The sequence below is a fragment of the Sminthopsis crassicaudata genome, chromosome 1 (assembly GCF_048593235.1).
Source record: "Sminthopsis crassicaudata isolate SCR6 chromosome 1, ASM4859323v1, whole genome shotgun sequence".
Taxonomy (NCBI): domain Eukaryota; kingdom Metazoa; phylum Chordata; class Mammalia; order Dasyuromorphia; family Dasyuridae; genus Sminthopsis; species Sminthopsis crassicaudata.
In genome coordinates, this window is record NC_133617.1 from 604781036 (window position 1) to 604807114 (window position 26079).

The 26079-nt window shown below is 34.3% G+C and overlaps 1 protein-coding gene across 4 annotated transcripts in view; it reads right to left on the reverse strand.

Annotated features, from left to right (window-relative positions):
* Positions 1-26079, reverse strand: part of WWOX (WW domain containing oxidoreductase) — a 1143641-nt gene that overhangs the window by 1037838 nt on the left and 79724 nt on the right. For all 4 annotated transcript variants that reach the window (XM_074282484.1, XM_074282485.1, XM_074282487.1 and 1 more), the window contains exon 5: positions 24546-24652. In XM_074282484.1, coding sequence (XP_074138585.1) covers positions 24546-24652 — 107 coding nt within the window. The remainder of the gene's footprint in view (positions 1-24545; positions 24653-26079) is intronic.

Below are 26079 nucleotides of genomic sequence, written 5' to 3' on the forward strand. Positions count from 1 at the left end.
ACAGGTTAACATCTCTTGTAACTTTTCCTTCCTTCTCTCAGGTTTCCCTTCTTAGGTTCTCATTCTTCTTCCTAATCCATCTCCTTCTTACAGAATGATAAGGGAGTCGAGGGGCAAGGATAGGGAATTATACCCCTTAATTATGTAGTTCTCCTAAACTGGGAGGGAAGAAAACATTTTTATAGGCTAACCATATCTCTTTCCCAGGGTATTTCTTCCCAGCCTCTAGATAAGAAGTCAGGATAAAGGCTCCCTCCCTAACCAATGACAATAAATTGCCATTTTTTCTTAAATAGTTGTATTTTTTTGTTGCTTATTTTGTATACTTAAAGTCAATTTCATTATTATCCCACCTAAAAATTACAATATTAATTATAAAATAAGAGAGGAAAAGAAATAATTTGTAATTCTTTTCTTTTGGCAGAATTTAACATAGGATAGGGGGGCAGCTAGGTGGCACAGTGGATAGAGCACCAGCCTTGAATTCAGGAGGACCTGAGTTCAAATCTGGTCTCAGACACTTAACACTTCCTAGCTGTGTGACCCTGGGCAAGTCACTTAACCCCAGCCTCAAAAAAAAAAAAAAAAAAGAATTTAACATAGGACAAGATGCATATTAGTGTTTAAACAATACTTTTTGACCATACAATCATAGAATTTTGGAGTTAGAAGGGATATAAGCCCAAGAATCTAGTTCAATCTCCCCTAATTTTATAGATGAAAAGTTCAAAATTGTAATGCACTTTCTCCAACACTACACTGAAGCAGATCAGGATTTGGATGGGCAGGAAAAGGGAAGCAAAGAAGTTTTTATAGTGTCTACTATGTGTACTAAGCACTTTATCAATACCATTTGTAAATAAGTTGCAATAATAATTATCATAAAATACTTAGTACTGTACCAGATACAAATTAAGTGCTAAATAAATGTTTTTTGAACTAAATATTACAAAGTGTTATCTCATTTGATCCTCACAACAATCCTAGGAGGTAGGTACTATTATAAACCTCAATTTTACAATGGAGGAAACTAAAGTTAAAAAAAAGGTTAAGTACCTTGTCCAGGGTCACAAAATTGATGAGTATTTGAAACTGTATTTGAATTCAGATCTTTCTAACTCTAGGCCAAATTCTCAGTCCACAGAGCCACTTAGTTGCCTAATTTTCTGCCTTACCACTACATACACTAAAATTTGCTATATTTACTATTCTAAAATAAACTTTCTACATGGATCATCTGCCCAGTGGAATTAATTGGTTCTTCAAAAAATATGGCATCAATAAACATACCAACAAGCATTTACTAGCATCACCTGTGAGTAAGTATCCATGTTAAGAGTATGGGGGTAAATGGGAATATAAGCACTCCTTATTCTCAGGGAGCTTATATGCTATTGAGGCAAACAAACTGCATATCTATATAAGTATATGTAAATGAAATATGATATAAATACTAAGGGGGGAGGGAGAATAGTGTAGAAAGTGGCTTTTACTTCAGCTATGAAGGAAACTAAAGTTTCTAAGAGGCAGCAATGAGTAAGGTGAGCATTAGACAAGGGGAACTGTTTTGCAAAGAAAATGGAATATCCTTTATGAATAACAGCAAGACGACTAATCTGGTTTGGCTAGGACAAAGAATGCATAAACTAGAATAAAGTAAAATAAGGCTGAAGAGCCAAACACAAGAGTTTTTATTTGATCCTGGAAGGCTGGAGTTTACTGAGAAACAAAGTGACAAAAACTAGCCAATGTTTTGGGAATAATTATTGTTTTAGGAATCACACTGTAAATGACAATTTGGAGAGGGAAAGAAACTAAAAGCTAGGAAACCAAGAACAGAATTGTCACTGTAATCTGAGAAAAAGGAGAAAACAGCCTAAAGTAAAACAGTGGTCATGGGAATAGAAAGAAGGTATCAGACACAAGAAATATTGTGGAAGTAGAATGATCAAGATTTGGAAATCGACTTGATATGTAGGGAGAGGAAGAATGAGTTGTCCTGAATGATAATAAGATAGATAATAATGATAATAAAATGGGTATCTGGAAGAATCTTGGTACTCTTGATAAAACAGGCAAGTGTGGAAAAGGGTTGCATCTAAGGAAAAAGATAATAAGTTCTTATTTAGATGTTATATTTAAAATTGCCAATGAGACATCTAGTACAAAATGTTCAATAAGCAAGTGAAGATGTGGTACTGAAGTTCAGGTGAGAGACTAGGTATAGATATGTAAATATAGGAGTCATCTGCATAGAAACAATAACTGAGCCTATGGGAGATGATGAGGTCACCAAAAGAGAAAATGTCAAGAAAGGCAAGAAACCTGAGGAACACCAACAACTGGTCAAGGATATAAACAAATGATGATCTAGGCAAGGAGACAGAGGAGCTATCAGAAAGGTAGGAAGCAAACAAAGAGAAGGCTTTTCACCAAAAAAAAAAATAAAAAAATAGAATGAACAGAGAGCAACAGAGGCAGAGATAGAGAGATAAAGAAAAATATAGGCAACAGTATCAAATGCTGCAAAACAGCCTAAAAGAAGAAAGAGAAAAGGTATCTAGCAACTTAAGAAATCAATGGTAACTTTTGAGATACCTTGACAAAGAAGTGCCAGATAAAAAATAGAGAGAGATATATATGTAGGAATCACTGAACTACCTGAACAACATAACCAAAAGTAAAGCCTAGGCATCATTTTTTTCTTTTTATTTATTAAATCTTTTTATTTCCAAACATATGCATGAATAATTTTTCAACATTGACTCTTGAAATTTTGTGATCCAAGTTTTATCTCCTCTCCCCCCCACTCCCTCCCTTAGATGTAAATAATCCAATATATGTTAAAAATGGTAAAAATATATCTTAAATCCAATATGTGCACACATATTTATACAATTATGTTGCTGCACAAGAAAAATCAGATGAAAAAAAGGAAAAAATGAGAAATAAGATAAAATGCAAGCAAACAACAACAAAAAGAATGAAAATACTATGTTGTGATCCACACTCAATTCCCACAGTCCTCTCTGTGTGCAGATGGCTCTCTTCATCACAAGACCATTGGAAATGGCCTGAATCATTTCATTGTTGAAAAGAGCCACATCCATCAGAACTGATCATTGTATAATTTTGCTGTTGCCATGCACAATGATCTCCTGGTTCTGCTCATTTCACTCAGCATCAGTTCATGTAAGTCTCTTCAAGCCTCTCTGTATTCCTCCTGCTGGTCATTTCTTACAGAACAATAATATTCCATAACATTCATATACCATAACTTATTCAGCCATTCTCAAACTGATGGGCATCCACTCAGTTTCCAGTTTCTTGCCACTACAAAAAGGGCTGCTTGCACATGTGGGTTTCTTTCCCCTTTTTAAGATCTTTTTGGGATATAAGCCCAGTAGAAACACTGCTGGATCAAAGGTTATGCATATTTTGATAACCCTTTGGGCATAGTTCCAAATTGCTCTCCATAATGGTTGGATCAGTTTACAACTCCACCAACTATGTATTAGTGTCCCACATCCCCTCCAACATTTGTCATTATCATTTCCTGTCATCCTATAGGCATCAATTTTTTTTTTAATAATGCCTAGATCCCTTAAAACTAGAGGGCAAAGTACAAGTAGAAAGAATCCACTGGTCATCCTCTGAAAGAAATCCTCAAATTAAACTTCTAAGGAATATTATAGTCAAAATCCAGAGTTTCCATATCAAACAAAAAATACTAAATGACACATCTAGAAAGAATTCAAGGAGCCACCATCAGAATAAAATGAAAAATATGATTTAGATATTTTTTCTGGCTGAAAAAATGTAATTTAAAAAAGTTTTCATATAATTTTATTCTTTTCACATAACTACAAAAAAGAAAAAGAGGGTTGGGGGGAATCACCTGATATTTGAACCTTATTCTCATCTGAACTGATCAAAGGAGTGAACACACACAAAACTGGGTAAAAGAAATACACTTCTCTCAAAAGAGAAAAGGGAGAGGAAGTAATGGGAGAATATATATATTAAGAGTGGAAGTAGTACTAAACAAACTGAACATTAACTTAGGATGCACAAAAATTTGTAATTCTTTTTGAAGTGGCAAAGAATGGGAATCTGAGGGGCTGCCTTATAAACTGGAGAATAGCTAAACAAATCATGGCATGTAAATGTTATGGAATACAATTGTGCTATAAAAGGATGACAAAGAGAATGTCTTCTGAGAAACTTGGGAAGAATTATATGAATTGCTGCAGTGTGAGGTGAACAGAACCAAAAAGATAATTTATACAATGACAAAAAAAAATTGTAAAGAAAACATCTTTAAAATAGAGACTTTTAAACTTAATGAATAACCACAATTCTAGAAGCCTAATGATGAAAAATTCTATCCACCTAACAGAGATGAAAGACTCAAGGGTGCAAAATGAGACACACACATAAAATATAAATATACATACTATATTCATATAAATATGCATATATGTGGCCAATGCAGGAATTTGTTTTGCTTAACTATACATGTTTGTGATATGGGGTAGGTTTTTTCTGTCGTTTTCAGTTTGGGGTAGGAAGGTCAGGGTGGAAAGGAGAAGAGATATTTTTGTTGACTGAAAACAACAAATTATAATTTCTTTTAAAAATGAAAATTCACTACAGAGAGTCAAAACAACCACAACCACAACAACTTGTAATGTCCAGACTAGTTCTCTGGTGGGCCTCAGGATGAGCCCAAGGCTTTGGGCTTAGGAGGAGGAGTGAAGTGAAGGAGACAGGAGAGCAGCCACCACGTGGCTGGTCAAAGATGGAGTCTGGACTCCGGAATCTGGAGGCTGAAGTCTTCTCTGTGGCTGAGATCTCCAAGACTGAGAGAGCACCCTCTGTCTCTGGGACTCCCTTAAATACCCCAGCAGACTACATCACCACAGCACACTGCGTATGTGCAGCTGTAGAACATCACATCAACCTATTGCCCTAGATTGACCACATCATTATATCACATCAAGCATGTGCTTAGAGAACCACCATCTCCCACTAAATAAGTACTTAACTAAAAGCACCCTGCTGTTCTAGATTCAAGTACACCTTTTCAGAGTTCCGGCCCCATATAATCACTACCAACATTTGTATAGCATTTTTTTTATTTTGCACATTTACTCTTCAGGGAAACCCTGTTAAATAGGTATACTATTTTATCTCCATTTTCCAGATGATGAAACTGAGGCTAGAAGAAGGTGACTTGTTCACCTCAGTAGTGTCTGAGGTAAGATTTAAATATGTCTTCCTAAATACAATATTCTTTCAAGCCTTGTTGTGATAAGGACCCAGCGGACATTAAATAACACTTGTAGCAAACCCCATTGGTAGACCGCATACTTCCTCCTAGTACAATTTAACAGCATGGGATGAAGGATAGAGGAGGTAATATAGGACTACCAATAAGTCAAAGGGGACTAGTAAAGGGATCAAGGAATGGAGGACATTCTACAGCTGAAATGCTTAACTGAAAGTACTATATGGTATAGACACAATAAGACAGATGGATTGTTAGATTATATTCAGATAAATAAAATTCAGAGCTGCCACAGAAGCTGAGGGGAATAGTGAGATTAAAGATATTATATTTCTGTGTGCAACTAAGGTTGTGTGAAGAAAATTATGGGAGTGGATGAGAAGGAAGATCTGGTAATCCATAGTGTGATAGGGAACATATGGTAAAATCCCTTCAAAAAGAACAGGGATTCTCTTTGAGAATCATCCTTAAAATTGCTACTACAGGTTCAGATGGGGCTATCAAAACTTCAAAGGATCTATAAATATAACAGAAATTTCATTTCTTTTAGACTTTTAAACAACAAAATATAACCAATTCATTTTTTATTGACAGACAGGAATTGAAGGAATAATCAGAGTAATAAATTTGACACTGATATTTTTTGGGGTATAAAGAGTTCTTCTAGGTGTATTTTATTCAAGAGCTAAATGCTATTCTCTTCAAAATATGACTTCAGTCTTCTCTCAGATACATCCACTTTCAAACATGGAACCTGTCTGATTTTAACAGGTGAATTTAAAACCAATATTATTCAGAGGTTAATAAATATAGAAAGATTGTCAGGTCTTTTAAAGTTAGGAAATGGGAAGTAATATTGTATGATGGCAATGAAGAGAAAGCAATGTGCTGACTCCTAGTACCAGTGTCTCAGGGGCATGAGAGAATGTACAAGATATACTGGAAAGGATGGCCAGGGGTACAGTTTCTTGTGAGAGAAGCCAAGTCTCTGTCAGTACCAAAAGACGGAGGGAGCCTGACAGAAAGAGACATTAGTAGAAACAACATGATAGAGGCAGTTAATTCTTTGGAAATACTGTCCAAGAATAGAAAACAAAAAGTATGGCTTCTATGAGGAGATGATATTGCTTGATTCAAGCATTAGTTCAAGTTGCTTCCAACCATTTGAGTTTCAGTTCAGGAAATCATAAAATGACACAATAGTGAGATTATTTATTATATCAATTAATAAAAGTATTACAGAATAACATTGGTCCCATCAATGTTATGTGGAATAAATCCAAATATATGTTTGTATTTAGAATAAATATTCAACATTTGTTAAAAAAAATCTATTAATTAAACAAAATTATTATAATTTTTTGGGGGAAACTGAAATGTAATAGCAATAAAGCTAATAATAAAAGAAAAGCTACAGTTTAAAATATATAATTATTCCAAGAAACATATCTATTACTTGAAATAAACATCATTAACAAAAATTTTGTTAGTCTCAGTCAATTAAAAAACTATACAAATTAGAAAAGAGTTAAATAGAACACAAAATTTCCTCTTCTCAAAGCATAGACTGCAGTATTTATCACAGTAATCTGTATACCAACAGCACTAGACTATATTTCATTAAGCCTTAAAGTTAATTAAGCTGTGAACAAGAACAATCATTCTAGTTTTGAAAAGTATTGATATTTTTCATGGCTATGATGGGCTTTCCAGCATTCAAAAAGAGATTTATTTCAGACAATTTCTTTCAGATTAGAACAAATCATATTTTGCAATTCTAATTTCCTCTTTTTCTAAGTAATAAATGATCAAATAAATTAAAAATTATCAAGTCTCATTCCACAAGAGTATGCAATATCCTGAAAGGCAATAGAGATATTTTCACTCTTTCCAGTTTCTCTTTCAATGGACATATATGTTGACAAGCTTTATCACTATTATTAATTAACTATAAGTTGGATGAGGTGTACTGAGTGTCAAAGTATGCACAAGACAATCTTTCTGACTTGAATAATTTAAAATAAGAGGATTTGTATTTTTGTATCTAAGATCTATGGCTCATTTTGCAAGGCCTTTCAATTTGCTTAGCAGTTACTGATTTTTTGACAAATCCTATCTACTTCTATTATGTACTAGTAGGAAAATGAGAGAAAAGGAGAGAAAATGAAGAGAGGAAGGAAGGAAGAAAAAGAATGAAAGGAATGAGGGAATATTTAGAGGATGGAAAAAGGAAAGGAAGAAGCAAAAAGGAGGAAGGGAAAGTTGAAATGAAGGGAAAGAGGAGGAGGAAGAAAGGAGAAGGCAAGAAGAGGGAAAAGGGGAATGAGATAGACGAAGACAAGTAAGAAGGAAATGAGGGAAGAGGAGGGAAGAGAAGGCAGAAGGAAAAGAGGAAGGGAGGGAAAAAAGAGCATTTATATAATGCCTATTATGCACAGGCACTTGGTTAAGCACTTTGTAAACATTATTTCATTTGATCCTCACAACAACAATCATGCAAGGTAGGTCATAGGCTCAGGGAATTACAAGGGCCTACTATGTTGGATCTTAGTGTGATGCTGTGCATCCTGGGCATCTGAGAGCTAGTAATAACAATCATGAAATAGACAAAAGAAATCCCCATTCTCCACTTCCCACTCCCTCCATACACAGGGTGCATATCTGAAGGAAAAGCTCCACCACAATATATCAGGCTAAGAAAGTATAAATACACAGGTATATAAAGGCCTAGAGAAATATCCAAAATCACACCTACCTGGTACTTCCCCACCTCATTAAGGTACAAGCTATAAGGATTAATGGTAGACATTGTCTCTTGCTAAATATCTTCTCTGTCCATTTGTCCTTCTTCATTTAAGATAAATTATTATGGAGAAATGTTGATGGACACCACAACTAGAAACTGCAAGGCACTGAACAAGTGTGCACTGTTCCTTCAGGTTTGAGTCTGAAAAGAGGCACATTTCTGGAGACAGTAGTAAAGACTAGTAGGTCATGTATTTTGGGTGTCAGTGGCTATCAGGAGTAAATGAGAGAGATGATTTCAATCCAACAAATTACAAGGAAGATCTGACAATGAAAAAACCTATCACCCAAAGTACTAATTAAGGTCTTATCTGAAAGTGTAGCTATGAGATGCCCTCTAACTATAAATTAAGGTAATAAGTAAGCATCCTAACATACTAAGATAAGCCAGCCATTTGTTGAGCCATCAGAGCAATATGAAAGTAGTCATGTTCCTATGACAAGTAAACAGGAGGCATGCCAGTTTCAGAGGACCCCAATAGGAAATAGTAAAGACTCAATAATGGGAACTTGAGGCATTAGGCAGGTTTCCAGTCCCCCAAAAATAGAATCACATGGCAGAGTACCACAAGAGGAAAAAAGAGGAGGCTCTCGTACAGAGACTGTGTTAGGTAAAGATGAATCACAATGGACAAATCAATAGCCAGTTGCTAGGACCAGGATTCGAGGTCACAACAGGACCAGCAGTAAAAGAATGGTTTTCTGGAGCCATGGATCTATATGATGATTCAGTAGTATATAAAGTTAGATAGACTAAGGAAGCAAAATAATAAAACACCTATTATTTACTAAACACTGCACTAGGCAACCTCAAAAATATCTCAATTTGCCCTAGATTGAAAGCATGAAGGGAGCAAAAACAGGCATTATATCATTACAATAAATTTCTATTTCCCCTGAATTGTTATGGAGTGGGATGTCTAAGTTCTTAAGATTGATTTAGATCATTGATTTAGAGCTCAGAAAGAACTAAATGGAATTATCATACTATACATGGATTACTAATTATCAAACAATTAGAAAACAGTAAACTATAGCTTGTTCTAACTCAGTTATTTAATGATTCAGAAGTTGTTTCAAAATTGGGGGGATGAAGGGAATGGAAAAATACTATGAAAATAATTATTACATAATCTTTCATAAAATCCTGTGCTTGGAGCTTGTCTGCTTTGGTCCTGCAATCAGGTGTGCAAGTCTCAGTACCACCACTTGCTAGGTGTGTGATTTTAAGCAGTTCACTTCACTCTAAATCTCAGTCTCTTCATTTATATTAATATGAGGATTATAATCTTGCACTACTCTCTTCACAGAAATGTTATAAGGAAAGCATTTTGCAAGCAGTAAAATGCTATGGAAATATGAACTACTATTTTCAAAAATAATACTTATGGATTTACTGTGCCAGATTATAGTTTTAATAAAATATTAATGATTTTATTTGCCAAACAACTGTCTGGGATAATGCTTATCATATCACAATCAGGCTTGCTAAAAGTGCCTGATATGATGAGAACCAATCTCAATATAAAAATCAAAGAAATTTCAATAGCAACTTTGTCCATGTTTTCTTTCAAAAATGATGAAAGTTGGTACTAAAGTTCTAGAAAGAATGTTGGAATCAAGAGGAAACTCCTGACTTGAGTTTAAATGCCACCTTGGCCACAAAGTTGCAATATAATACTGAATAAATCACAACCTCAGTAAGCCTCAGTTTCCTAATATGTAAAAATGGAATGTCAATAGTTGCCTTATTTCCTGGGGTTTTTTTTTTAAACAAATTGCTTTGCAAATAATAAAGCCATAAGAAAATGTGGGCTATTAATAATAATAATACTGGCATCATACCTAGTATATATGCATCTGATCACTTTCTATTTTAAACAGCAGCTTTCTGTTTTTTTAACCTGCATATTGCTCACAATTTGATGTAAATTTTAAGCATCCTGTAATTCATCAACTAATTCTCTCCTGGCTACACATTGCAAGTAATTAAAGTTCAGTAATAACTTATTCTTTCTGCTTCAGCACCTGCATTTCATTTGTTTATTTTCCCAGAGTCATAAATCTGAAGGGCTGTCAAAGTGCCACAATATTAGTGCAATAATCAAAGTTAATTAGTCCCTTCAATAAACAACAAGAAAGCCATTACAAAGATGTATTGAAGGTTCTTCAACTACCAAGTTTACAGATCATATTGTCTCCTGAACAATTAGAATCAGAAAGGTGACGATAAATAAAGCTAGCATTCCTCAGGAATCTAAAGAAATGTGTTCTTCATTTTTACTAGTTCATTTATAGGGGATAATACAGAATGTGACTCCATCAAGCCTTTGTTATGTGTTAAGGACCATGCCTGGGTGAAAGGGCAGTTCAATTCTCAGAGAGCCCCCAAAGCGGTGGATTGTAACCCTTGAGGGAGTTTTGGGGGCAGTCTTTACTGAACAGGTGTTGTTTGTGGACTGAGAATGAAATAAATTGGAGGCAGAGGGAAGAGGAGAGAGGTCAGACAACTCAACTGTCTCTCAGTCTCCTTTTATCATCATCATCCTTTCACAGGAAGAGATCCATTCTACAGGTCTGAGTTAGACCTCCAGCAGCCACTGGCAGGTGGCTCCCATACACAACAGTTATGTGCTAAAAAATACAACATTACATATACAATTTCATCTACTGTGAGTCTTCCCACAAATATCAAAATCTTCAATAATAAAAGGAGGTCAGAGGTTGCAAGGAAATGACCAGGGAAGTAATATAACTTTGAACTTAAAGAAACTCAATACCTTCAGTAACTTATTTTTTATTATTTAGGGGATTTTAAAGATATATTCATTGGAATTTAATGAAAAAAAGCATCCTATGAAACTAGGAAAGAAGACTTTAGGATAAAAGGTGACAGTGACTAAGGAGTCACATTTGAATTCAAGATAAGGAAGAATTCTCTAAAAATTAAAGCAAATTAAAATAAATAGAAAGTTCTGAAACTAAATGAGTTTTCCAATAACAATATTCAAGTAGAGTCTAGATGACCACCAATTCAGGAATAATCATATTTTCTCCCAAACCCAGCCCATTTTTGGAATCCTTATTTTCCAATCAAGACTATTAGTATTCTGTGCAGGAAGGCAATATTTACACAGTAAAGTAAATAAAAGTCACTTGAGATGTGTTAAATGCTTACTCTGCATTGGGTACTACATTTACAAATTACATATTTAAGGAAAGACAACACTCTCTTAACTTCAATTGATAGCATCATAGAAGGCCCAATTAGCTAGCTGGACTCAATCAAAAATGGAGCAAGCTATTTAAGGAACAAGTTGAGAATAAATCCTTAATCAATGTTTAAGGAATAAAGTACTTCTACCATTAGCTAAAAGTAGATGACATAGCAGAGTTAATGTCTTAACTGGAAAAAAAAGCAAATACTCATCTGACCAAGCCAATTGGAAATCACACATTAGAACAATAATCTAGTCAATGCTGGTTACTGAAAGAGACTGAATGGTCACTGAGACTGAATGACCCTTTGGTGTGGGGAGGATGAAGGGGAGGAGAGAGTAAATAGCAACTACATCTGTAACAGGAGCTAAGACAAGTGAAGGACAAACTATATACAAACAGGAAAGATCTCTCTAGGACTACAATGGAACCTACTTGGATCCCCTCAGGGAATAAAGGGGAAAAAGATTTCAAGGGACCAGGGACTATATATTTACACTTTGGCTAAATGTGCTCTCTAAGCTTGAAACCACTCTACCAAGGGACCTAGTGTGTGAAGAGAAGAGTTTAAGGGATAATTCTGTAACAACTGTCCTTGCTATTCCTAGTTAGGCTAGCTAATTTAGACTTTAGAAAGGCTAGCTAATTATAACTATGAATCAATGAACAGCACACTAGTGGAATCTTCATTACAGTAGTAGAAAACTTCAGCTATTTCTAAGGTTATTCCTTGAGGACATATTCACCATCTGCACTCTGCACATAGTCTGATGATTGGAATGGGAATTGGGAAGGTAGCCCTGCATGGAGGTGCTGTACAAAATTATTTACAAAATAAGCACACAGTCATCTGTCAAGAAAAATACTCTCTGGCAAGGTGGTCAAGAAGCACCATTTAGGGCACATGATAAAGAAATCTGAAAAGAGGGCATTCAAGAAAAATCAAAGAAAGCCAGAGATTAGAAAACCTTTAGAGTTAACCTAGCGTAAAATTCACATTTTATAAAGGATAAAACCAAGGCCTAGAAATGTGAAGCTTTTTACCAAAGTTATCTAACCTCTAAGTGGTAGGATCAGTATTCAGACATGATCTTGATGATCCCATCTCTCATGACTCCAAGGTCAGTTTTTGTTCTCCTACAAATCACTTAGTAATCATTACTCTGCTAATACTCCCTTACCCATTCAATGTCCTAACTCTCATGATGACTAAATGTGGCATCTACAAAAACAGGATTCTGAGTATCAGTCCAGTCAAGGGACAGAAGATGGGGAAAACCAGAAGTGAAATGTGTTTTCAATATTTAAAATGAAATCTAATCTAAAACAAAGGATTTATGTGCTTTCTTTTTCTGGTGTCACCTGCTCTTTTCTGGTTCCATTTCTATTTTGCCAATAAAGCACCATAACTCACAATGGCATTTTGTGGCTGAAAATTTTTTTCATGAAAATTCTCCAGGGTAGAATGTGGGCATCAGGAAGACCTAGATACAAGTTTCATCTCTGACTCATGTTGGATGCATTGTATTGTGACTCTGAGCAAACATAGCTCTGAGAAGGCCAGGCAACACTCTAAAGACTACAAGGGGCTATAGAATACTAATCTATGGCTAGAGAGAAAATTTCCTCTGTAGGGATTTTCTATACCCATGGAAATCACAGGTCTAGCCAATTAATTAATTAAATGAATAAATAGAATGAGAAGATAAAGAAATAAGAAGTGAGATCAGAGAGCTGAAGTAATTTGCAATTAATCATATGACTAGTAAGTGCTAGAACTAAGATTTAAATTCAGTTTTCCTGACTTTGAAACAAGTATTCTTTTCTTCACAGCATTTCACCTCTCTTGCTAATAGCCACCATACTTAACAAAATGCAAGCCATAGTTTATCTATGGCTTTTAGTAAATTCCTAATAATTTTATGAAAAACTGTCAGTTACACTTTTCCTTTTCTTTTCTACAGTAGGCTAAATGTTTGTTGGCCAGAAACAGGCCTTTCAGTCATTGGTTTAAAAAAAATTGAAGAAACAAATTTAACCTTTTGAACTGTGTCAAAATTGCTTAATAAGAGCCATGGTATATCACATTAGTGAAAGGCTACATGAGCTTTGGGTTTCACATGATTGAGAGTTTAAAATTAGCAACCGATATATGACTTTCATAGTAAAAAATTCTGTGTTTAGTAATGAATCTCATTGCAAAGATAACTACAAATACAAGACTTAAAATTTGGATCCTGCAGACTGCAGACAAAGATGAGGAAAATGAAGATGTGAAGACAGACTAAATCCCATTTAAGATTAAGAATGCAGAACAGTTTATATATAAAGAATTAAATGGGTAGTTTGGAGATTAAGTACCATCTACATACAAGTTTTAGGTATTCTACAAATGAAGAAACTCAAAATTATTTCAGCAACCTATAGTGACTTCATGGAGAATGAATTATTTATTATCTGAGAAAGCGTCTTTCCTGCTCCTATGACAATAAAGGTCAAACCAGCAACATAAGTGGAACAGTAAATCATATGAAATAAAAGGTTGTATCTTGAGTGTGAGAAAGAAGTAAATTGCTTACTTTGGAGAGACACGTCCAATCCTTCAGGCCACTAAGGTCCATTTAAGTAAATTTTCTCTCTGAATGGACTAAATGATATTTTAGCATCTTGAATGTCAAGTAGAGTGAATGGAATTCCAAAGTAAGATACATACTAAGAGATATGACCATTTATTTCCATGTATAAATAAAACATTGTGCTAAAGTCCATGTAGAAGATGAACAAATATTATAAATCAATCAAGAGCCATTTATTAAACACTTGTTAAGTACTTGAAATGGTGGTGCTAGTCACTGGGGATACAAAAATAAGCCAATCCCTGCCTTCAATAAGCTTACAATTAATTAAGGGGATACAATATGTTAATAGATAAGTAACTACAGGCTGATGGGACTGAAGATAATATAAAATTATATGAATCAATAAAGGTCTTATAGAGGAAATAACACTTAAACTGAACTTTTAAAGGAGGTTAGGAATTCCATGAGGCTAAACAGAGACGAAAAAAACATCCCAGAGCTATGGGAGAGAATGCACAAAGATAATGAGGCACAAATATCATTAAATGCACAGAGAATGGGGAAAAAGGTAAATTAATGCATGGGGAAATTATTAAGTTTAAAGAATAATCAGTAGCTGCCTACAGTCTTCACAAAAAAACACAAAAAGTTCTTAATCTGAAACCCAAAGCCTTCCAAAACTCATCCCAATCTACTTTTCAACCTCATCTCTCTCCTCTCCTCTAGTGCTCTCTTCATACCAAAGTGTTGAACATCTACTATCATCCTACCTTCTGTAATTTTTGTATTTTTGTGAACATTTTATCTCATACCCAGAATGGACTCTTCTCATATATAACTATTGATATCTTTCTTTTTAATGCCCAATTCCACTAATAAATCATTAAACCTCCCACTTAATAGTGAATCCTTTATCCCCAAAATGTTTGATATCTCCTATCTTCATATATTCTAATATATGATAATGATTAACAATATGCTATCATCTGATTATAGTTTTTGGAGAAGAGTATGAGATATTAAAGCTTCATACCACCTATATCTAGCACAATGCCCTAAACACTGTTGTTGTTTAGGCATTTTTCAGTCATATCTGACTCTTCATGACATCATTTGGGTTTTTCTTGACAAAAACACTAGAGTTCTTTGCCATTCCTTCTCCAACTCATTTTACAGATGAGGAAACCGAAGCAAACAGGGTTACATGACTTGTCCAGGGACACACAGCACTATGTGTCTGAAGTGAGATTTAAACTCAGATTTTCCTGATTCCAAGAAAATCCATTACCCCCCTTAGCTGTCCCTATCCTGAACATAGGTGGTGATTAATAAATGCTTGTCCATTTGAACTGAGTTTCACATTGATCTGTTTGAATGAGGATTTAGTATATTATTTTTAATAATAATGTTGACAATGGGATATTTTACTTTAAAAAGTAATTTCTGGCATAATAACAGGGGGCAGCATAGTGAAATGGAATGTATATTACTCAACAGGAGAGCTGGATTCAAAGCCCAGTTCCTCTATATACTGCCATGGGAACTGAGACAGACTTAACTTTTTTCTCAGAGCCTCAATTTTCTCATCAATCAAACATGGGAGATTGAAAGTAGATGTTCTCTGTGGCTCCTTTCAGCTTACAACATCAGCTGTTTTCCAATTAAGCAAATAGTTCATATACTTATTGCAAATCAAGAAGTTATTTAGATCACATTTTAGTATTTTAAAGTTTAATACTGGGGCAGCTAGATGGCGCAGTGGATAGAGCATTAGCCCTGAATTCAGGGGGACCCAAGTTCAAATCTGGTCTCAGACACTTAACATTTCCTAGTTGTGTGACCCCGGGCAAGTCACTTGCCCAGCCTGGGGTGGGGGGGGGGAGTTTTAACTGTTTAATGAAGGTTTTTTTTTTTTTTTCTTTAAAGAAAAGAAGAGAAGCAACTTCTTTAGCTGATTTAAGATGGACTTTTCTCAATCAAAAATTATTAAAAATATTAAGTGGTTTTACATTTTTGTGTTTGGGCAGTCTATTCAAAATAAAGAGATTGGGTCATATAACCTTCTGAGATCTGCAGACTAACAAACCACTTTTTCAAGATCAAGTTACCAAGTTAGACAGATAAAAGGATTTGAATTAATTTTTTTCATTTTCATTAGTGACTACATACTAATTTCTTACATCTATAAGAGGAAAGTACAGGAAGAGCTTTTAATATAAAATTATGACATATTTGACGGAGTTTACAAGGCTATTGTTATCTTGACTTGAATACTGACTGAAGAAGCAAATGACCCAGGTGAATACTCTGTACAAACTCATATAAATACAAATATATAAAAACACAAAAATTTCAAAGATAGGGAGAAAGTTAAGCTTTATCTAATGCAATATCTGTTTTTGCAGGTCTAGGTTTTTCCTAGCAGAGGAAAGGTTACAATGTTACTAAGCAGCACATTTGGTACTTGAATCAAGGCTTTACTTAAGTTCAATGATCTTTCTATTGCATAAGAATACAGATAACATTCTCTATATCTTTATATCTTTATTATTATTACATATTATAATTTTTATAATTATGTGCCTTCATTATATTACATATTAATAAAATAGATACATTATACCTATTTATATCTCTATGTCTTTAACAATTATCCTTGATTTTCTCCTCTTCTACTTCCAGTCTGATGAATAGAAAACTCTTCCCACTACAAAGAAGTCTGACATGTTAATATATGAACAAATACGTTAACATAGCACAGGCAAATCCATTTTCAGTCTCCATTTTGTGATAAAGTAGTTGTTATATAATAAGTTGGTATTTTCTTCTATAATAAGCACTTGCACATAGTTTGGTAATAATGGGTATGGATGTGTAAGAATGTAAACAACTAATAAGTGCTTCCTAAGGACTTATTAGATAAAAATAGATAAAAAATAGATAAAAAACCATGTGTATTCGTTCATGACATTAGAAAATTTAGGCTTTTACCAGCAGTTTCCTTTCATTATTAGATTAGGTAACCATCAACAAATACTTAGATGTAACTTGTAAATACTCTAAGCCAGAATCACAAAAAATCATTAAAGATCCCAATCATCAGTCTGCTCATAGTTAATGATTAGGACAGACCTTTCCCACACACAGAAATTCAAGTATCTCCTGTTCATTCAATGCCAGTGCTAATTGATGGAGACTTGCCAGAAGGCAACCTCGAAGGGAGAAACATGGCCTCCAGCTAGGTAGAGAGGGAACCTTGTCATGAGCTCCAGGAGGAAATATGCTTACTGGAACCTTCAGGAATCAGTTTGGTGGTTCTTTCTAATAGGGGTTGCTGCTTGTTTCACTGCATAGATAACTGTACTTGTCAAATAATAGAATGATTACATGTACTGATGAGTATAAGTCTGACTTGATGCTTCCATCTCACTAGTAGACATTAATGGTCAATCAAATATGATCTACTATATAGACCACACAGAAGATGAGCAAATACACTTCTGCTTAGCAAAGCCAACCCCTCAATATGCCCCCTTGATCTCAGTCCCTTCCATTTTCTCCAGAAGACAGCCTTCTCACACAGTGCCACCTAGCTAATATTTAATCTCTACTTACTGATCCCCACATAATTAGAATGCATGAGTATATTATGCTTAACTCATCAACAAAATGAACAACCCAAAGTACAGGAAACTAATGGGTGGGAATGTGGTGCCCATCTCTTGGTAAGAGAAGAGAATGAGATAAATGATGAAGAATGAGATAAAAATTCTTGGACATGACCAATGTGGAAATCTATTTTGATTGACTATACATGTTTGTATGTTGTTTTTGTGTTCTCAATTTTCGAGGGTCTGGGGGAATGGAAAAGAGGAATTAGAGGACTGTTGGAATAAGAAGATGAAAAGGTATATCTTGGCTGATAAAAGCAAATAATATTTTTAAAAGGAAAAAAAAGTGATCTCTGAATTCATTGATAGCCGATAGCCCTTTCTCAACACTCATTCTTCTTAACTCTTCTAAGGCATCTGACATTGTTCTCGCTGTACATACTCTTCTCCTATGGATTTGTGTGACACTACTCCCTTGGAGTTCTCTTCTTCCTCTTTCTGAATCTTCTTTGCTAACTTATCAGCCACATCACAAAAACCTAACTGTGGGTGTATCCCAAGAGTATTGGGGCTCTTCTCTCTCCATATTCTCTTAATTGACAATTTTATTAGCTCCCACGAGTTTAATATCTTTGTACAGATGACTCATCTATATATTCTGTAATAGTCTTTTCTCAATTCTAGTTATATATCTCTAATTGGTTTATGGCTATTTCAAGCTGGTTATATTCTCAGAGATTTCAAATTGCACATGTCCAATACTAAATTCTTTATTTTCCCCACAAAACACACAGCTCTTCCAAACTTCTCTATTTTCATTTAAAATACCACCATTCTTGAAATAACCAATGCATACCCTAACATTATGATTAATGTCTCACTTCCTCACTCCACAGTTATTCAGTTGCCAAGTCTTATCATTTTCATTTCATTATCATCATTTCATCACATCCCTCCTATCCAAAACTGTTTTTTTAATTTCTTATTTTGTTTTGAATAAAAAAATAATGATTTTTAAATAACTGAAATATATGAATAAATTCAAACTAATAGGAAAAATGATAAAAAGTTAAGTCAACTCTCCAACTTTTTTTATTCACATGAGCACACTACCACTTACATCATCAATTCTCACCAGAATTCTGACAATAACTCCTAATTGGTTTTCTTGCCTCAAGTTTCATCCCTCTCCAAGATATCTTCCTTCCAGCTTATTATCCTATAGCATAGGTCTGACTATGCCATTCAACAAGGTTTACTGATTTCCTATGAATTCATGCACTTGGCTTTTTAACATTACCACAAGTAACTCTTGAAGACAGTAAAACTAGCTTTCTTGGTCTCCTTCACAAATAATCCTACTATGTCTGTATCCTTCTGCTGACTCTCTGACATACATGGAATGCACTGTCCCTTCATCTCCATCTCCTAGATTGTTTTATTTCATTCAAAACTCTGCTGAAGTGATACCTTATAATTGAATCTATCTTTATCTCCTCCAGATGCTAGTATCATTCCTCAGCATCATTCCCCCCAAAAAAATTTGTATGGCATTCCTTTTGAATATAGCATGAGTTATATTCCCAACTTCCACTTGTAACACAGGTTGGATATCCAAAAGGCAGATTTGATTCTCCCTGGAAAATCTAGGACTATCCCTTCAGGGTATCTTCTCTAAATCTATAACTTAAAAGTAACTCCAAATGTGCTCCCTCAGTGTGCTTACAGTTATCTTTTTAAATTAATTAATCATCCAGATTTAATTAGCTCTTAGAAAGCAACTATTTACTACAGAAGAAGAGCTCATAGGGCCAGATTTAGCCTATAAGAGATAGTTTGCTCATTCTTTAAATGAAACATTTCCCATCTCATACACTTCTCAGGACTATATAGAGAATACATGGAAAGTGGGTTTTAAGTTTAGGGTTCACACATGGTAGAAGGGAAAGTCAGAGTTGTTGGTTCTTAAAAGTCCTTTCCTCCCCTGCATGGAATATTTCTGAAGCCCCTGCTGCTTCTCTGCTGGGCTCCCTGGAACCCTGAAACTGCCTTCTTTCCTCAGAGTAGCTATTTTTGGCTTTTTTTTTTTTTTTTTTTTTTTTTTTTGGTTTGGTTTGGTTTAATTTGGTTCTAGCTACCGATACAGACAGGGCTATCTGTCATTGCTGTTCCATGAGTATTGCTAGTACATTAATGAAAAGTTAAAATCCTCCAGTCCCAGGAAGTTCACAAGATCCTTCTCCAAACAAGGGTAAGGAGAGAAGAAATCAAGTCTGAGACCAAGACCAAATATTACTTAGGTACTTGGCTACTACTTTTTTAACTTCTCGATTCCAAATGAGCTTCCTGATTTTATATAAATTTATATAAATTATAATATATAATATTATATAAATTCCCTCAACCAGTTCCATATGCCTCTATTTCATTTCACTTCATTTAATGGCAAATTATGTCATCAAACATTTATTAAGTACCTACTAAGTACCAGGAATTGTGGTATGTATTGGGGATACAAAGAAAGGCAAGGAGCTCACAATTTAATGAGGAGATAATATAGAACTATATATAAACAAGCTATAAACTGGATAAAAAGGAGATTATGAACACGGAGAAGATACTATTATTAAGGGGGGCTGGGAAAGACTTCTTATTGATGAGTTCTCAACAGAGACTTGAAAGAAGCCCTGGGAGGCCAGGAGACAGAGAGATGAAGAAGAGAATTCTGGAGACAAAAAGATAGATAATGAAAATACACTAAAGGGAGATAAAAGTTTCTTGAGTAACAGTAAGTAAGTTTATTTTGCTTTTAACTTTGTTGCATCTTAACAACCTCTCAGTAGGAAGGCATGCTGCAAATGAAATTATCATTATTAGTAGTAATTAGATGTATGCTTCAAATATAATTTGATATGTAATGTTTAACTTAAATTATATTTATTAATTATATTAAATAACTAGATCAAAAAAAAACCCTTAAAATCTCTACAAGGGATGCCTTTAATAATGAGTGATATTCTAAAGAAATCTATATTGTTCTCTAGACTGGAATATAAGATTAACATTCAAATCCTACCTAACAAGAGAAAATCAATAGCTACTAACCTATAATACTTACTTTTTACCTATGCAAAATATTTATGGAAGTCATTTATTCATGAACTGAGGCCGTCCATCTGAAGAGATCAAATAGGTTTTCAACAGCTGTTCAACAGCTTGATTATGTGTGAATTCATCTTGTTTGCCTATGGCTTCAACCTACCCTTCCAGATTAATTATAAAGGACTTCCCTTTCACATTCTCTGGGATCTAAATAAACTTGTTTTCTTGTACCTCACCTATAACATTCTATCTCTTTTTTCTTCCTTGGCACAGGCTGTCCCATACAGTTACAGTCTTCCTTTATATCTCTTTCTTTTATAATCCTTAGATTGCTTCAAAGCTCAACTCATAAATAACCCTATATTAATGATATAAATCTAATCTGATCATAGTTTATAAACTCTGTAAAATATAGAGTTGCTCTGCCAATATTTTATTTTAATTTTTTGCATCAAAGTTCATTAGGAATATTGGTTTATAGTTATCTTGCTATATTGAAACTACATAAATTAAAAAAAAAAAATCTATGATCTCGGCAACTGGTCCCATAACTTCTTGGCAAATAAAGGGAGAAGAAATGGAAGCAATTTCAAATTTTATGTTCTTAGGCTCAAAGGTCACTGCAGATAGCAACTGTAGTCATGAAATTAAGAGACACTTGCTCCTTGGAAGAAAAGCTACAGCAAATTTGGACAGCACAATAAAAAAAAATCAAAGAGATCACTTTGCTCACTAAGGAATGTAAAGTAAAACTTATGGTTTTTCCAGTAGCAATATATGACTATAAAGGTAAGACAATAAGGAAAGTTAAACATCATAGAATTGGTGTTTTGTGATGCTGGAAAAGACTTCTGAGAATACTCTGGAGAGCAAGGAGATCAAATTGGTCAATATTTAATTCAGACTATTTATTGGAAGATCAAACACTGAAGCTGATGCTTAAATACTTTAGCCACATAATGAGAAGACAGAACTTGATCTTGACGTTGGGAAAAATTGAGGAAAAAAAAAAGAAAAGGGACAGTGGATGATGAAATGTTACAGAGTGTCATGGAAACAATGATCATGAACTTGGGCAGACTTTAGGAAAATAGTGGAAAGCCATGAGGTCAGAAAAAATTTGACATGGCTGAACTGAACAACAGTAACAAAATTTTATTTTTCTTGGGTTAGGTAAAAAGATCAGACTTGGAACACAAAAAATTTGGTGGGACCCTCTCTTATCCCCACCCCTTTTTAAACAAAATCAGCTTATGTAACAATGTATTTCATTTTACTTTGAAGATCTGATAAAATTCAATGTTTAAACTGGGTAAATATATTTGTTTATATTGTTTATTTTTTCCTTTGGGAATCATTTGGGGCTTGTTCAATTTCTTTTTCTAAGATTAGCTTAAGTCCTCTTATTCTATTGTACTGAACATTATATAATTTCTGCAAATATTCTTCCATTTACATTAAATCATCAGTTTTATTAGCACATAATGGAGCAGAATAGTTTCTAATAATTTCCTTTATTTCTTCATTTGTAGTCAATCCACTTGTTTTCATTTTTGATAAGGAAAATGTGTTTTTTCTTTTTTTAATCAAAAGAGCCAGTAGCTTATTTAGTGCAAGCTCTTAATCTTGGTAATTCAATAAGTGTTTGTTTTCAATTTTGTTAACCTCGTTTTTTGATTTTCAGTATTTCTATTTCAGTTTCTAACTGGGGTTTTTAAATTGTTGATTTCCTAGATTTTTTGTGCAATGTCTGATTCTTCAATCTATTCTTTTTCTCTTTTGTTGAGGAAAAGGTTAGACATATGATTTTTTGTAAGAATTATTTTGGCTGTATTCAAAAACATTGTGGTATGTAACTCATTTCTGTCATTATCTTTAATGAAAATTATATATCCACTGATAGGATTTTTGACCCATTAATTCTTTAGTTTTAATTTATTTAATCTCAAATTAATCTTTAATAATTTTGGAAGCCCTCTTGTTCTTCTTTCATTAGTTCAGATTAAAATATGTTTCAACTATCAACCATTCCCCCATGCCTCTCTCTGTTTATATAGTCTTCCATTTACACACCTTAGTAATGTAAGATTTTCCCCAATTTTCCTCACATTTTCATTTCCTAATGCATTCTTTTTACCTTCCCTTTCCTATTCTTATTTAAAATACAGAGAAATAAGAGCTCAATGAAAGTATATTTAAGTGACTTCAAAACTGGTAGAGCTTGGATTCAAAAGCAATTAAAGATTCAAATTCAAAGGAAGTCTCCATATAGTCAGCCCAGACACTGATATTTTGCCCTATGCTGTTTATTATTTTAATCAATGACTTGCATAAAGACAGGAGTGGGATGCTTATCAACTCTGTAGGAGAAATACAGTTAAGCAGGATAGCTAACACCTTAAACAATGGGATCAAGATTCAAAGAGATTTTGTCAAGCTAGAACATTGGATTGAATCCAATAAAGATTAATGTAATATAGTGATAAATGTAAAGTCTTACTCCTAATTTCATTAAGTCAGTTTTACAAGTAGGCTCTGACATGGACTAGGTTTTGAAATTAGACATAATAGACTCTAAATCAACAGTAAGATCTGAAAACTAATGCAACTTTAGATTGCGTGCAGAGAGGCATATTCTCCAGCACTGGAGCATACTATCTATCTCTCTGTACTAACTATTCTGATCAAATTACACCTAAATTATTGTGTTCTGTTCTGGATGACATTTTCAGAAAGACAATGACAAAACTGGAAGATACCCAGAGAAAGGCATCCTGAGCAGTAAAGATCCAAGAGCCCATCAATATAAGAATTGAATGAATAATGCAAGGATCACTGGCATTAATGTTTCACATAATCCACACAGAAGTTCAGTAAATCTACCGAAGAAAAAGAAAGAAGGAACATAAAAGTTGACTGCAAATACTTGAAGGCTCTTTAGGAAAACAGGATTTGACTTCCTTGTCTTGACTTCAGATAGCAGATCTAGTTGCAATAAGTGAAGAAATACAAAGTTAGGTTTCTTTTAATATAAGGAAAGACTCTACATAATGGCAACAAAAAATTGGGTTACCTTAGGACACAATGGCCTCCTTCTGACAAGAGGGATTCCAGAAAAGGTTGGGTGATGTCAATTATGCAGTTGAGATTCTAATTCCAGAACTAAAAAGTCCCTTCAAATGCTAAGATTCTACAATCTTTTGAAAACACAAGTCTGCTAAATGTGTCCCCTGCTTAAAAACCTTCAGTGGCTTCCCTACTGTAGCCAAGATAAAATATAAAATTTCTAACCTGGCATTCAAGGCCCTCTTGAATCTGCTTCAACTAAAGTGTTTTGCCTCGTTTTACATTACTCCCTGGACTCTACATTCCAAGAACACTAGAATACTAGGGTTGTTTCCCAGATTTGGCATGCCTTCTATTACCTATGTGATTTCACAAAAGCTATCTCTGATGTCTATAATGCTTTTTCTTTCCCATCTAAATCCTTAACTTTTTTTTTTTTTTTTTTTCTGGCTCTGCTCAGACAAAGTCCCAAATAAAAGCTTGGCTGATTGCCAGGACCTAATATACACACTCTCTCCTCATATTGCCTCTAACAAAAAGCTGATCCCATAGAGAAGGCAAATTCCCTAAATTCTGAGACTATGACATATATGTCTTTGAATTCTTGATAGTTAATATGATGCCCTATTCAGAGAAAAACTTTATAAAGTGTTGGCTGAATTGATTTAGGGGGAAAAAAAAGTGCAATGAAAAGTAAATAAAATCAGTTAAATAGTTTCCTTCTGATATACATATAATATATGTCCAAATTAAGGAAGACTTTTGCCATAAGGAAAACAATCACATTCAAAACTAAAGAATATCCAAAACCTTCAATTATTTGTCAGTATTATATACATGCTGCACTTTAAAAAATAATAATTGTTTCCTTACCCACTCCTGTAGAATACGTGACACAGCTTCATTAGCTCTTGTCATATTCCTGCAGGCCAAGATGACCTGGGCACCATGGAGAGCAAAAGACTTTGCTGTTTCAAATCCTATGATTCAAAGGAAAAAAAAAAAAAAAAAAAAGAACAGAGGATGTATCTGTTAGCAACTCAAATCTGGATCTTGGCATTAATATAACTGTGATAATCTTGTGATTTTAAACTTGAAATAATTATCTCCAATCATCATCTCCTTTGCTCAGTCTGTCCCTCCCATTACCTAAACCTATTCTCCTTCACAGTTCTGACCTTATTACTCTTTGACTCAAAATTCTTCAGGGATTCTCCGACTTCCCCTAAGTGTAATCCACCAAAAAAAAAAAAAAAATACTCCTCCAAAACTGAGCTTCCACCAATACTTTCAGCTATATGATATTTACTTCCCTTAACAAAATCTACATTCCTGTATAGTACGGACTAGCTTCCTAGAGGGCTTCAGGGTCAGCCAGAATCAGGGTAAATTAAAGTCCTTGGTCTTTAGGAGGAGAAATGAAGGAGGCAGACAAACTGCCCCAACACTAATCCAGCAGTCACTTACTAACAGTGAAATGAACTAAGTTATAGTCTATCAAAGAGCTCTGGGATATATTTAATAAATTACCACATTTCTATTCAGAGTTCATTTCCAATTAAAGAGAATTTCAGAGTTGAAAAGAACTATAGTGATCTTCTAACCTGTCCATTTAAAATTTTGTTGCTGTTCAGTCACAGTCAACTATTCATGGCCCAATTTGGGATTTGTTGGCAAAGATACTGGAGCAATTTGCCATTTCTTTCTTTGATGGTAGAGCTGGTGACCATCTAAGGCCAAATCTGAACTCAAATCTGCTTGACTCCAGGTCTAGATCCTTTTCACTGAGTCACCTAGCTGCCTTCTGTGCCTTGAAATAAATTCCCTCTAAACACTCTTTACAAATGGTTATCCAGCCTTTACATGAAGACAGATTTCCAAGGAAGGATAACAGAATACTTCCTCAAGCAGATCACTACACTTTTGCTATCAACTGTAATTTTAAGAAGTTTTCCTTACTTCAAGTTTAAATCTTCCTCTACTTAACTTCTACTCACTTTTCTTAATTAAGATCATTGAGGCTGAGTAGAACACACATAATCCCTCTTCCAAAGTCCTTCAAATTTTTGAAAATAGTTATCATTCCTGCATTTTCCCTCCCCAAATTAGCCAATCCTCAGTTTATTCTGTAGATATTCATATGACTTGGTCTCAAGGCCTCTAATCCTTCTATGTCCTATATTCCTAATACTCTGAATATCTTTTAAAGGTAGTACCTGAAGCTCAATACAATATTATAAAGCACTGCATTTACAGAGAAAATACCTGGGTTCAAATCTCAATTCTACCATTTTACTATCAGTGTGACCATAGACAAATCACCTAATCTTTCTGGATCTCTTTTTTCTCATTCAATAAAAAATGTTATATCAAATAGCCTTTAACTTGTTCTCCTTTAGCCTCAAAT